The 14211-nt window shown below is 42.7% G+C and overlaps 1 protein-coding gene across 3 annotated transcripts; it reads left to right on the top strand.

Annotated features, from left to right (window-relative positions):
• Window positions 1-4343: 4343 nt before the first annotated feature.
• On the top strand, window positions 4344-14165 carry LOC135253100 (uncharacterized). 3 transcript variants are annotated; one of them, XM_064331979.1, is made up of 8 exons: window positions 4344-4421; window positions 4766-4846; window positions 5501-5644; window positions 5911-6017; window positions 7932-8076; window positions 8177-8285; window positions 8448-8607; window positions 12771-14165. In XM_064331979.1, exons 3-8 carry the CDS (start codon window positions 5524-5526, stop codon window positions 13836-13838), a joined length of 1710 nt encoding a protein of 569 aa, XP_064188049.1. In that variant the 5' UTR covers window positions 4344-4421; window positions 4766-4846; window positions 5501-5523; the 3' UTR covers window positions 13839-14165. The 3 variants fall into 3 exon arrangements, with proteins under 3 accessions (XP_064188049.1, XP_064188048.1, XP_064188050.1); XM_064331978.1 differs by having other exon boundaries at window positions 4375-4670; XM_064331980.1 differs by lacking the exons at window positions 4344-4421; window positions 4766-4846 and having other exon boundaries at window positions 5505-5644; window positions 5871-6017.
• The last annotated feature ends 46 nt before the right edge of the window (window positions 14166-14211 follow it).

The following is a 14211-nucleotide window of genomic DNA, read 5'->3' as shown; positions in this document are numbered from 1 at the left end:
CTATTTTATAAATGAAGTTGTAAGCAATCCTTTATTGCACTTGTACTTCAAAGCTTCCGGTGTTCGTGGCGTTGTGGTGTTCATATCCCTTCAAGATTAAACTGTTAAGCTATCTTTTTGATGATTAGCTGATTTTACTAAATCTGATCCGATAAATGTTTTGACGTGAATGACAAGACAACACGGGAATTCCCAATGGTTGATTACGGATTATTTATTATTATTATGATCATTACATATTCTTCATGAAATTGGCACGCTTGTTCACCAAGCAAATAAATTAATGCAGTTTTTAGATTGATTATTATGTAGGTTACGTTGCGATTTAAGCTTATGGTAATTCTTTAAAGCGTTTACTTTCTCACGTATTTACATGTGTTAAAAAATATTACCATATTAACAGACTGAAAAAGGTCTCTCACCAACTATTCACTTACCCATAATCAACAGTCGCAGGGTCCGCCTGCACCGCCCGTTGTTCCACAGGGGCCGCCTGCTACACCCAATGTTCGTGCTTCGCCCGCGCCTCGAGCCCCGGAGAGGCCTCCAGAGCCACCTCGGGCCCCGGAGAGGCCTCCAGAGCCGTCCAGAGCCCTGGAGGGGCCGTCTGCTCCGTCTGTTGTCCCGCAGGGGACGCCGCGGCCTGCCCTGGCCGCGGTTCCGCTGGCAAAGCCACCTGCCTTGCCCGGTGTCCCTGCCCTGCCCTCGCCCCCTGGTGTTCTCGCTCCCCCTAGTGTCCACTCCTCCTTTGGTGTTGTTGCTCCCCCCAGTGTCCGTCCTCCCCCCGGTGTGGTCGCTCCCCCCAGTGTAGTCGCGCCCCCTAGTGTCCGTGCTCCACCTAGTGTTCTCGCGCCTCCTACTGTTCCCAACCGTGTGTCTGTTTGTTCACTTGCCCCCTTGTCTAGTTGTCTGCCCGCCTGCCTGTCTGCCTGTTTGCCCGCATGTGTGTCAGCCAGTTTGTTGGCCTGCTTATCTGCCCCCCAGGCCATCGGCTCGTCGGCCAATCCGTTCTCCCGCCTGTCTGCCTGTCTGTGTGTCAGTCTGCGTGTTTCTTGTCCTGTCTGCCTATTTGTCAGGTTGTGTGTTTGAGTTCACCCCTCTCCCTCCCTGTCTGTCTGTCCCTTAGTGTGTCGGTCAGTCTTGCCGTGTGCCTCCCCGCCTGCTTGTCCCTTTGTCCTGGTAGATCGCCCCGCGTCGTTCCTGTGTCTGTGTCAGTCCGTTTCTTTGTCAGTCTTGGTCCACCCCAGTGTAGTGTCCATGTCCAGTTCCATGTAGTGTTGAGTCCGCTCAGTGTCTGTCTTTTGCCCGGTCCTGTGTTGTGTGTGTGTGTGTGTGTGTGTCTGTTTCGTGAAGGGTCTTGGTGTGGTTACATATGTGTCAGTTTGGTCCAGTCCGTTCCTGTCTTGTTGAGTCTTGCCCCTTCTGTCTAAAGTCCAGTCCGGTGTTCAGTCTTGTGTCTAAGTCCAGTCCAGTGTTCTGTCTCATTTCGTCTCGTTCCTGTCCAGTGTACTGTCTCGTCTCGTCTTGTACCAGTCCGGTGTTTCTGTCTAGTCATGTCCGTTCCGGTGTGTCCGCCTCGCCCCAGTCCAGTCCGGTGTGTCCGCCTCGCCCCAGTCCAGTCCGGTGTGTTCGCCTCACCCCAGTCCAGTCCGGTGTGTCCGCCTCGCCCCAGTCCAGTGTGTCGGCCTCGCCCCAGTCCAGTCCGGTGTGTCCGCCTCGCCCCAGTCCAGTCCGGTGTGTCCGCCTTGCCCCAGTCCAGTCCGGTGTGTCTGCCTCGCCCCAGTCCAGTCCCGAGTTCCCGTCCTGAGTCCCGAGTTCCCGTCCAGTCCTGAGTCCTGTTCCTGTCCTGTCCAGTCCAGTCCAGTCCTGAGTCCTGTTCCTGTCCTGTCCAGTCCAGTCCAGTCCTGAGTCCTGTTCCTGTCCAGTCCAGTCCAGTCCAGTCCAGTCCTGAGTGCTGTTCCCCCGTCTGTGCTCCAGTCCCGAGTCCTGTTCCCCCGTCTGTGCTTCAGTCCTGAGTCCTGTTTCCTGCTCCCACCCTCTGGTTCACTCCCTCCCAAGGTCGGCCTCCTGGGACGTCAGGAGCCGTCCCTTGGGGGGGGGGGGGTACTGTCAGGGTTCTGTGTTTTTCCCTCTGTCTTTCCTTGTTGGCTGCCAGATGGCGGCACTTCTGTTTTGTCCTGTTTAATTGTTTTATTGTTTTCAATTATCCTATTATTGTTTGCTGGTTGTCTCGTTTTCCCTTCCCTCTCTGTGGCCTGATTGTTCATTGTGCCCTCCTGTGTCTCGTCTGCATCGTTTAAGTCTCCCTTCTCCCTGACTCAGGTGCTGGATCCTTGCCTGCGTGCTCGTTGTTGTTAGTTTGTTTGACCGTGCCTCCGATCATGTTTCTGCCCAGAGTGTTCCTGCCCCTGTTCTGTTCTCTACGTGTTTTTGGACTTTTGTATTTCCTGGTTTCCTGCATTTTTTGAAGTTTTCTTTGGGTTTGTTTTTGCTGCCCTGCGAGGCTTTTGGTTCCCTTTTTCGTGGAGTTCGTGATTAAAGTCTTTGTTATTCCTACTTTTGGAGTTTTGTGTTTTTCCCCGCACTCTGCGCTTGGGTCCATTCCCTTGCCCTCCTTGACAACCTTAGTTTACTGTAGGATTTTATTATACTCATGGTATCTTAAATTACATTAAATATGTGGGATGTTTTACTGTCAAAATATCAAGACTGAAAGATGTGACAAACAGTACAAAGAGGGTCCTCTCAGTACGAGCTCTTGACTTCTGTGGTTGCACCACAGACCGCATTAAAATAGTTAATGTTTATGAGTGTCTGTGTAACATTTTTCACCTGAAATTACCGCTGGTCTGTGTGGATACAGACCAGCGGTAATCTGGGTAAGTCGGCGAGATCTGGCAGCATTTCAGCACGGTTGTACTAGGGGATCCTCTCGCTATGAGTTGTTGACTGTGGTTCTGTGGTTGCACTGACACGCTTGTATTGCAGACATGGGCGTGTCTAATTACCAAGGTAATAGGGGTGGATTTTCCCGTAGTCGTGGACTCCACTCTTTAGCTCCACTGCGCTTGCCCTAGTTTGGGCTTCATGCGCCAGTGAGCACGAACCATAGCAAATCAGTGGGTGACTTCATAATCACTTCGTCCATATTTTTATATGGTCTATGCTCTAGTCTAACCCATATCCGCTGCTGCTGCTTCTTCTTCTTCTGCATACACTGTCACCTACTGTGCTGGAGTGTGAGGCCGGTTACGGTCGACTTACATTAGATTCTTCTGCCTCGTCCTGTTATTCTAAGAAAATTAAAAAGAGCCTTAGCCACCATCTTTCCCCTTTCCTCCCGCTAATATCCCACGTGTACCCCATCCCCACCCAGTTTCTCCGACCCACACAAACATTTTCTCCCTGTCTAGATCATACAATTCGCAAAATATCAGCACGTTTGACCGTTTAGTCCAGCACTCGTCACATAACCCTGTCACCTACTGGAGTTAGGAGATTGCTATTCTTTTAATCAGCCCAGTTATTTGTAACAAGGTGAATATCCTGTTAAATACTGCGCTTCCAGAGGGATGAACAAAATTTATATAGGTTCATATCATCCATTCCTTCTTCCTTCAGTTCTTTGTATAATCTTTGTCTTTCCTGAGAATATTGCACGCAGTTGAAAAGAACATGTTCCACAGTCTATTTCTTCTGACATGTCACATTTTCCAGTTGGGTGTTTTTTAATCAGCTGTAATGATCAATTTAACTTCGTATGACCTAACCCTGTATCTACTTACTATGCATTCCTCCTTCCTGTCCCGATCAAATGATCGTATATTTCCAAATGTAATTTGAATTTGGTATAGGCGTCTACCTTTTATATACCTATTCAATTTCTCCTGCTAATTAATATGATGCCAGATAAATACTCTGTTCTACTAACAGAAATGACTAAATCTATAGTCTCGTTTTTTACATTACATTAGCCTACATTTATGTGGCAGATGCTTTCACCCAAAGCAATGTACAATAAGTGCATACCGAAGGTCATTGGAACAACTGCCAGCCTGTATCATTACCACAATCAATATTTCTCCCCATTGGACATTTAGCTACATTTATTACCTTGGCTTACTTGCCATCCCAAACAATAACACGTTTATTGTAGTATATCAAACCATCGTGTTTGTCCATTTGAATCCCACATGTGGGAAAATTTGTTTTCATGTTTTCGTTTTATGGCTAACTCTTAATTAATTGGCGCACTACTACATTTGGTCTCTTACTATACGCAGTTCAAATGAGAATACCAACATTAACCAAACGCAGCTCCGTTGCTATAGAGATGGTTTGTCTAAACTTTGCTGGCACGCAGGTATTTGCTGAGCAGAGCCAGTGCAATGTAATGTTTGTACCGTGAAGGCTGTATGCAGGTATCGATGAGTATTGATGGCAATAGAGTTCTGGTTAAATTAGCAGATTATATTGTTATTTCGATATAATTCTGGAATTCACAACGTTTCTATGTTTCGACGCTTGTAGAGTAGGTAAATTAGGCACTTAAGTTCTAACTATAGTAGGCAACTGTAGCCTATTGTGTGGGTTGTGGGTCTTGGCAGAAGACCGATTGGTAGCGAGCGCTAAGTGCGAAGTAGTAGCCTAGCGAATAACTTTTTCTGCAGGTAACCCGAAAGTTGTGAAGAAATGTACAACTCATAGTCAGCTATAGCCTATCTTAAAACTTATCAACCTCTCTATTGTATGTTTTGCACGACAGAAACGTTTTATTTGGCTGCACCTTAAACTGGATTAATAATGGCATAATTTACAGTTTTGAGTCTGGAACAGACGTGCACGGGTGAGTGCGATACTCATCAAATGCTGACGATGTACTTCTGACCTCATATAGGCTCTTCTTTAGAATTAGCTGCGTTTTTGGTTGACAGTTGAAGCGCAATATAGCCATACGTCTGCGCATATATAGCCCCTTGTATGCGTTAAAACAGTATAAGAATGAACAATGAGGAGTAGGATGTGGCATTTGATAATCGTCCTCAGCCAATCTTTATTACATTTCTTTTAGACTAGAACCTATTGGTATTTTATCAGAGCCACACGTTCCTGTGCAAAGAAATACTAATATGAATGCTGTAATCACAGATTTTGGTTCAATAATTTTAATAATACCTCTAAGTAGGTTCAGTACCACTGTACTCAAATTAGAAAGAGCTGAGAATGCATGCCTTTCTTAAATGCGCTCTCTAACAGTAGGACGGAGTGTGGCACAGTGGGTAAGGAACTGCGCTTGTAACCGAAAGGTCGCAGGTTCGATTCCCGAGTAAGGACACTGCCGTTGTACCCTTGAGCAAGGTACTTAACCTGCATTGCTTCAGTATATATCCAGCTGTATAAATGGATACAATGTAAAGTGCTATGTAAAAAAAAAAAAAAAAAAGTTGTGTAAGTCGCTCTGGATAAGAGCGTCTGCTAAATGCTGTAATGAATGTAACAGATGTGTCATGCGCAAGGATCACAATGCATCTGGCATCTAGGTCAACTGTTGAAGGAAGTGGAATCAAGGAGACTAGTAGAAACAGTAGCATTGGACCATTCACCAACCCGGAGGACCTTGCCTGGAGAACAGTTCAGATGAAAGGTGAGTCTGACCTTCTCCCATCTCTGATTGCCGGATACATTTTCTTCTAATTCATAAACCTTATTCATGGAGCTCAAAAACTATTATTTGGACAGCACTACTGCACAAAACAGCTCAGTGATCTGCAGCATGGTATTATGATAGCTGAGTGTGCAATCGTAGATTACATGTATAGGCTACTCATCGAATTGACTGTTTATAATGTGCTGTTTCATTTCATTCAAAGATGCCATGTTTAAAATCTGGACGGCTGCTGTATTCTACAGATAACAATGATCCAGAAGAAGGATTTATGATTATCACATTCAAAAAAAGACAGTCCCTCAAGCCTGCAAAATATCTGTTCCAGAAGAGACTGAAGTGGTCTAGTGAGGTACAATAATTAATAATTAGCAGATAGTTCATTAATTGTGTATTCTTAACTCTAATCTTGTGACATGTATATGTCTGAGCCATATACAAACATACCCATCTGCATTGGTCAGCTCCTTACTTTAGAAATGCTATTGGTCAGCTATTCGCTCTGCTTTACCACTGCCCCATTTTATGCCAATTTGTAGTGCTTGTGTAGTGTGACACATGAGAGCAGATTCTGTTTCCTTTTGTGCCCAGGCTCCAGGGGAGCTTGCACACAGGTGAACTTGAGTATAGAATTGCACCTGATCAAATGTTTGGAGCAGTACCTGAGTTGTACTATTTCCTGGTACCCATGTAACAGGACCCTTCCATGTTGTTGTAGCATGTGTCTTTTGTCAGAATGTGTGCTCTGACCAAACCTGCAATCTCTTTCATTCTCGCATGAAATAGTTGTTTTTACTTTTATCATTGACACAAACATTAAGTCATAAGACTAACAATAAGCCTTGTTAGTTGTGAAAGAAAGATTTCACAACGTACACATTGTATAGATGGTCAGAGCCAGAGCTGGTGACTGTGAAAGTGAACAGTGGAACTTCACTTAAAACCATAGACGTCCAGTCACCATTAAAGTGTTAATAGGTGTTTAATTATTTTTTGTGATTTTTTTGTTATTAAAGGTTTTTCTCATAAATAAATCACAAATGTTACACTAACAGAAACTAAAGGGATTGAAAAAAGAGGAGGAAAAATATAGATTACTTCAAAAGACCACCAACACGCATGTTGCAATAGAACAGAGACAAAGTTCACACCAGACCAGCAATTCAGTTTCACAGCTTGCTCTGAGCATCCTCGCAGTCAACCTCTCCAAAATCAAAACACCTAAGAAAACAAGACCTGGGCTTATTAATGAAATTTCCAGGTATTCAATAAGAAGTGTGAATTTTCATTACAGGAATATCTTTGTTTTCGTTATCGGTGTTATTATTCTCAGAAATGTTTTCGCTTTAGATATGCCCTTATAGTGCAATTTGAAAAAGTTGACTGTATGGAATTTGGCACTTTGCAAACATTGCAAAACCTTACATTGTATATGAAGTTCTTGGTCACAATTTATACTTCTGTGACCTTGTACCTGTTTACTTAAATGTTGAAGCATAGGTAGTGAATAAAAATGGAAATGCAACACTGTTCCAAAATTGAAGGGTTGTTGTAGGACAAATGTTTCATGCATGGTTTGGGTGCAACCCTAGAAGGCAAGTCTGTTGACATTACCTAATTGTATTGAGTGCTCATTTTCACCTCATGGTAAAACATTTATTTCCAGCAGAGAGGGTGTCTTTCAAGAGGAATGTCTCATCTGCGAAACACAAGCAGTCTACCAATGGTTTGAGGGGCATGACAGTGCTATTAACCGTGTCACAGTTTTCTCAGTGAATGAGATCTGAACCTAGACATGCATTTGTGGGATAATGTAGAGCAGCACCTGTGACAGTGTTTTCCATTTCCATTAGCTAAGCATGCATTGATTGACTTTATCCACATGTGCAAGTGGTGCTGTATTCCTCTTACTGAATGCCATGGCATGTACAGTCCATACAGGCTATAAGCGGTGGCACACCACTACTATGTGACTACATTGAAGTTTTGTATCCTATCTGTACGTTCTAATTACGGTATTATGTGTCCAATTACTCTGTGGTTCTTATGGAAAGAACAGAATGTGCAATGATCTATTTAGTTTTGTGAATAAATATGTGTACTGGCACAGGATCTGCATATAGTGCATGTTTTTCTGTTTTTAAAATGCAGTGATTCAGCACCTTTTGAACCCAATGACCTACTGTAAGAAAATGAAGGGTCAGTGTCATTAGTGTCTGTATTTATCCCAGTAATGGTCGCTAATCTGTGCTGTGTTTGTTATTAGCTTGAGAGAGTGCCAACTTTGGATAATCTGAGCAAAGGGAGTAGCCAGGCCCAAATTGGTGGTGCCCTGAGTTACACAGACACAACCCACTGGTACTCCAGCTCTACAGAGAACCACCACAACATGCCTGTCAGCGCATTCACAGGTATGAATGGACCAGACTTCTGCCCTACACACTGAAGCACATAGCAGAAAGGGCATTATATTTGATCCAGATTCATGTTTCTGTAACTGTATCTCTGCAGAGGAGCAGAATGGTCGCTTCAGTTTATCTGGGTCCATTGGGAAGTTAGTGGGCCAGCAGCTGCTACATGGGAATGTGGTGCGCATTGGTATCAATGGAAACTATAAAAGGTAAACGTCCCCTAGATGTGACAATACGTTTGATTCAAATTACAGCTACTTAAACTTGAGTAAGTCTTTTCATGATAATATACGTATAAAAAAGCTTTAGATGAAGATAGGACTTCATCTACATATCAAAGTTTAATTAATTTCTTTTGTACTTAACTACAGTGGCAGAAGTCCAGAGAGGAACATGTCTATACAAGCACTTGGTACTGTTGTACAAGAAGACACATCAGAACTGGTTTCTCTAAGCATCACTGATGAACTGGAGAAAAGAAATGCAAAAATACTCACTCCCAGATCCCATTCTGCTTACTTGTCTCTCCCGGTAATGTATGCATTTGGTTTCCGAACACTTGTCCCTTCCGGTAATGTATGCATTTGGTTTCCGAACACTTGTCTCTTTGCTGTTTGTCCTTGGAATTTCATTGACTTGCTTTAGATTAAAGAGCCCCTCCACCCACATTGTTTTTTAATGATTATCTCCTCTTAGAAGCAGGACTCACTAGACAGACAGATTTTTTAGCATGACACCAGAGCACATTTTTCACATTCAGTCAGGACCACTGTCATCAAAGTAAGATCTTTATTGACAATAAAGGCAATACAGGTATGTTTGGTGGTATGGCTCTGTTCTGGAGCTCTCCCGCCAACCACGCAGCCCGCGTGGATAAAAAACAACCATATGCCGACATGCCATTAATAGGTGTCTTCGGCTGATGTGATGACTGTGTATGACCACCTGGAAGAAGCCCTTCGTCCAGTCAGCTTAAGGCCATCTATCATTACGTGGATCAGTAGTTATGTGTACCATCAGCATGTTGGAAATTCCCCTGAGGCCATATTTAGAAGAATTATTAATTAATAAACCAGGGGAACATGCTATGTGTGATATATATTAGGCTATGTGTACCAACAGCTTGTTGGTATTTCCCCTCGAGCGCCACATGCTAACATTACTCAGTCAAACCCCTATTCAAACAGATTAGCTTGCACAAATTCTAATGCAAGGCATGGCATGCTATATTTTTGATGGTGATGAAATCAAACCGTAATCAACTGTAAAATACCAGTACGTTGTACAGTTATCTAGCAAGACAGGCGATTGATAAGTTGGATAACCAGATTAAACAACAAATGCAACGAATAGCAAGACACCGTGGAGAAAGTAGAACTTGTTTGCAGTTTGTAAACAGCACCCTTCTGTGTTATTATCAGTGAGGAGCTAACAGTTTTTTCCCCCAGTGTTCACAGATTGCTGATACCTTGGTCAAAATGCTTTGGTATAAAAGCGTCTGCTAAATTCCTAAATTGTAAACAGTATAAGTTACAGTAGCTCAAGTTTATTCGGTGCCAATGGGAAACTAACCTAAGATAGTTAAATGCTAAATGTGAACTTCATAATCTGGGGGAATGTTTTTTCCAGCACAAAATGCATGGCTAATCGAGCCACCGAGCACTGTTCTGATACACTGCCTTTATTGATACCCCCCCACCCTCCTTCCCCAAGGGTCAGGCCAGGGTCTTGTTTGCAATGATAAGACATTTCTATACATTCCCAACAGTATCTACACCCAACTGTGTGCTACTATCCACAACATAAGAAATTAGCCAATTTTTTGGTATTAAAATGCTAATGAGTTTTGCCCCAATAGAGGGCTTCATCTCTGGTCATATGAAGATTAACAATAAATTATCTATAGATTATCATTCACGGGTTGTATATATATGCCATTGAAAATATACTACTCAGAGAAGGATTCATTTGGAAGGTCATCTCATTCCGACTGTTTTTTAAGCCTATGTTTGGTGTTTAAATCTGTTTAAAATGTATTTAAGAAAAATTTCATGGGTTATTTTGGGCAAATCCTTTAATACGTGTCTATTTACTATAAATGTAAAAGCTAATATTAGCATAATAAGCCAAAATGTCTAAATTATATCACGTTTTAAGAACCTTGGGTCTTTTCTGGCGGCCATTTTGGATTTTCCCTTTTAAAAAGTCTTTAATGGGTCCGAATTTTGGGGCACCCCTTCTGAGATGGTGAGATACAACCTAAAGAGTGTCTGTACCAAATTTGGTGCTTCTATCCACCGCATAACGAGTTGGCCATTTTTTTTTAGCTTAATTCCCCCTACTATTAGCATTTAGAGAATTTGAACAGCTCTTATCACGGCTACCACTTAGATACTTCCGGGTCATTTCACTCAGTTAAGAACCTTCCTAAGCAAAAAAGACTATTCAGACACAGCCATGGGTGCTATCTAGTAGCTGCGTAGTAGCAACTGCCCATAATAATCCATTAGCCGTTCACAATGAACAAAGATTTCTTTATCGATACACCTACTTTTCCATCTCAGCCAAGCGTGAGAACTTTGGCGTTTCCCAATTCCTACATTTCCGCTTAGGTTTACGCACAAATCCCAAATTCGCGTAAAAACGATTGATTGGAAACCCCGCTCTGACCAACTAGGGGATGTAAGCTAGCCTACGACCCAATTCTACTGCGTTCCGGAAGGTAGCCGAAAACATTCACGCCAGGAATTCTTTAGCAGCGAGAGCATCTAGAGTTGACTCTGATGGTCAGAAACTCAACAATAAGCATGCCATTACCTTGTGCCCAGCATATGTTGGAACGTTTCCGCTTTTAGCGAAAGACTTGCGATATTCGTGAAACCAGCCCCTCTCTGAGATGTCCCCGCAATCAAATATGTATATTCAGTGATGCCAATTTAGCAACTTTTAGAGGAGGACTTAGCTACTTTCCATAGAAAATAGTTGGCAACATTGTGTATATTCAACGCATGCGTTTACCGCTAGACTCAGAGCTCAGCAGAATTTTAATAAGGTTGATGACATTACCCGGCTAAAATATGCAGCTAGCAGATATGGACGTGGCAGCAGCTTCCAGACTTGAACATGGCGTCCTCCACGGACGGGCGGCAAATGCCGCAAAGCAGCGCTCATTGAATGAAGCTCCCTGTCCAGGTAGCAGTGAAGACAGTGCATCGGTATCCTCAATATCTGGAACATTGTCGCTTAAAACAACGCTTTTCGTGGCTGGCCCCAAATGGATAGCCTGCCTGCTGCAGCTATAGAGTTTAGAGCTAAGGAGCAATTCAAATAAATAGCAAGACTTTCCTCATAGTGCGTAGACTGGGAGTTTAGACTAGCAGCGAACATGTAGCGAACAGACATGGTTTTGACTGGCAGCATGCCGTAGCTGTATTGCAGGAAGAAGCGCCGATTTACAAAGCAACGTGCAGCAAGCTTGCATGCAGGAGGAGCAGCCGAATGAGTACAGGGAGGCTGTTTAAGTGTTATGTGAATGTACTGTGATAGGTGAACATCACTCAGCTGAACCATCAGCTGATTCAGCCGGAGCGAGCCAATGCTCCATTTCTTCCACTGTACAATGGATTTCCCTGAAACTAACATGCACATACAAGCAAAATTTTAAATCTGTTGTGGTTCAAGATGCAAAGATATGCAAATTTCAGGGGAGTGGTGTGGTAAACTTAAATCTTAAAGCACAGAAAACTGACTAGTTAGTCACATAACAGCTGTATCTTATAAAAGCTGTAAACCATTTTTAATGTGATTATGTATATAGTGTACTGTATCTTTAGGAAATATTTTGTTGTTTGTAACGCAGATGTTTGTAATAATGTACTTTTGATCACCTGCCCAGGGACTGGGGATGAAAATTTTCTGTTCGGCTGTATCTTCGTATAGTGCATCGAATTTCAAACTCGAAGTCAACATTTTATTATACGTGGTCCCTGTTAAATAAACTTTTAAAAAAAATAAAATAAAAAAAACATTGTTGTGACAGCAGCAACCATCGCCAATTTGCATATTTAGAGATTCTGGAATTCTCAATGAGGGAGAATGGTGTAGAGATGCCACTAAGCCATTTTCAGTGGTTTATTGAAATTATTATTATTCAATATAGAATATTTTTTAAGGTTTTAAAATACATCTGGAGGGGTATTTTAAAAATGTCTGAATTGAACAATTTACTTTTTTTCAAACAATAGATAAACAATCTAATAGCAGATATTGATTGCCTCAGTTCTGCACAGTAATTGGGTGGTAAATAAATTATAAATTGTAACGATTAGTAGCAGTTAACAGGGTGCACTGCAAACATTCTTTTCACAAGTCTAGGCAGATTAGAGAGCTAGTGTAAAATCAATGCAAATTGCCTCAGTGGATTGTTTGTAAGGTCAGTTATTTGTAGACAGTCATTGCATCAAGTTAAGACAGTGACACTTTGTATTTGCTGTGTAAAAAATAAAGGAGCTTTTTCAGATATGCCCAATCAGTCGAACTTCACTTACATCAGTGAGCATTGAGGTAAACCAATACATATACAGAAAGTGTGTAGATGATGCCTCTGTTTGTAAATGTATACCATTATGAGAATGAGTTGAGTGAGTTGAGTATCTGGAACTTACACAGGGATTTTTTAAATGATCATTTCACAGATTGTCAGTGAGACCTACCCTGTGGTGTTGCATGCAGACCATCGGCATAAGCCATTCAGCAGCCCCGGCTTTCACTCCGTGGGTCCTGGACGGGCTGTCTACCAGATCCCAGGGCAAAGAGTTGGCAAGTTCCATTCGGCAATCATCCGCATCACTCAGTCCTTGCAGGAACAGCGCTTGGGCAGAGGTGTGAGAGAGAGGCTGTGGATGGAGAGGTATAGTTACCCTGAGATGTTTCCAGAAACAGCTCATAACATGAAGAGATTGGGGCCCCACAAAGTAAATCTACAGCAATTGTCTGCTTATGGTGATGTTGTCAAGTCTGCCGATATAGAGACATGCCGTAAACGGTGCCACAACCCTTCACCCTTGACAGCGAGGACAGCCCCTGTTTACAGAAGACCCTTGGTTCCTGTTCTAACTGCCAGGCAGAAGAGTATCATTGCTGCTGATGTTGGCTGTGTGCTGAATGGCGTGAACCCCAAGCACTGTCCAGATATCACCGTATGTTCCTCCAATTGTTTCCGAGGGTTGCAGGGCACGGCAAGGATGAAAACAAACGGTTATCGACATCAGACACCATCACTTTCACACAAAGGCCCCAAAACAAACCTGGAGAGCAAGATGGACTTGATGTTCATTTCAAAGCCACTGAATCGTAATCCTAACCACACAAATCCTTTCGTTTGCAGAGAGCTTTGCACTAAGGAGGAGAATCACTCAGGACAGTCTCAGTCGCCCGTGAGACAGGTAGTTGGTATAGAAGGTGTGGGTGTGTATGGTGTGAGCTTTCACCTGTCAAAAGCAAACATCAGCGCAGAGTACAAAGACCTGAAGGAGACCCCTGCTACGAGAGGAACACCAGTGCATGCCCCACCAGCCTCTCCTGTACACCCATATGATCTTGAAATTCACTTAGAGACCTCAAATACCCCAGTCTCTGCTAAAGATCGCAAATGTTTAACAGAAGCTGAAGGGGAGGGCAGATATTTTGAGGGTGCTGTGAAAACCGTTTTCCCTTTAGACCAACAACAGGCAATTAGCATTCCCACTGCAAAAACTATGTAAATCTTGAGATTTTCACTAAACTCAAATGCATATCCATGTAATAGAAATTCATTTAAATTAATAACTTTATTAATCCTCATAAGAGAAACTCATTTTAGCCACTTCACAGTCCCAAACACACAGTGCATTAATGTAACAACACGCACAATAAAAGTAATCATTACATGATTATCACTGGGGAATTTGGTGCATAACATTTTTTTTTAAACTGTTCTATTAGATATCATGTATTTCTAATAAATATGTATGCATAACACTTCTATAGCTGTTGTTTTCTCCCCACACCCAATTAAAAGTTACTGTTCAGCTTTTTGTCGTCTTGTCATATCTTTTGATAAGGTTGAAGCTATGGCATGTTGATTCCGCAAGATGG

Source organism: Anguilla rostrata, chromosome 4, assembly GCF_018555375.3.
Source record: "Anguilla rostrata isolate EN2019 chromosome 4, ASM1855537v3, whole genome shotgun sequence".
NCBI classification, from domain to species: domain Eukaryota; kingdom Metazoa; phylum Chordata; class Actinopteri; order Anguilliformes; family Anguillidae; genus Anguilla; species Anguilla rostrata.
Note: the sequence above shows the minus strand (reverse complement) of the source record. Positions and strands in the feature narration are given on the sequence as shown.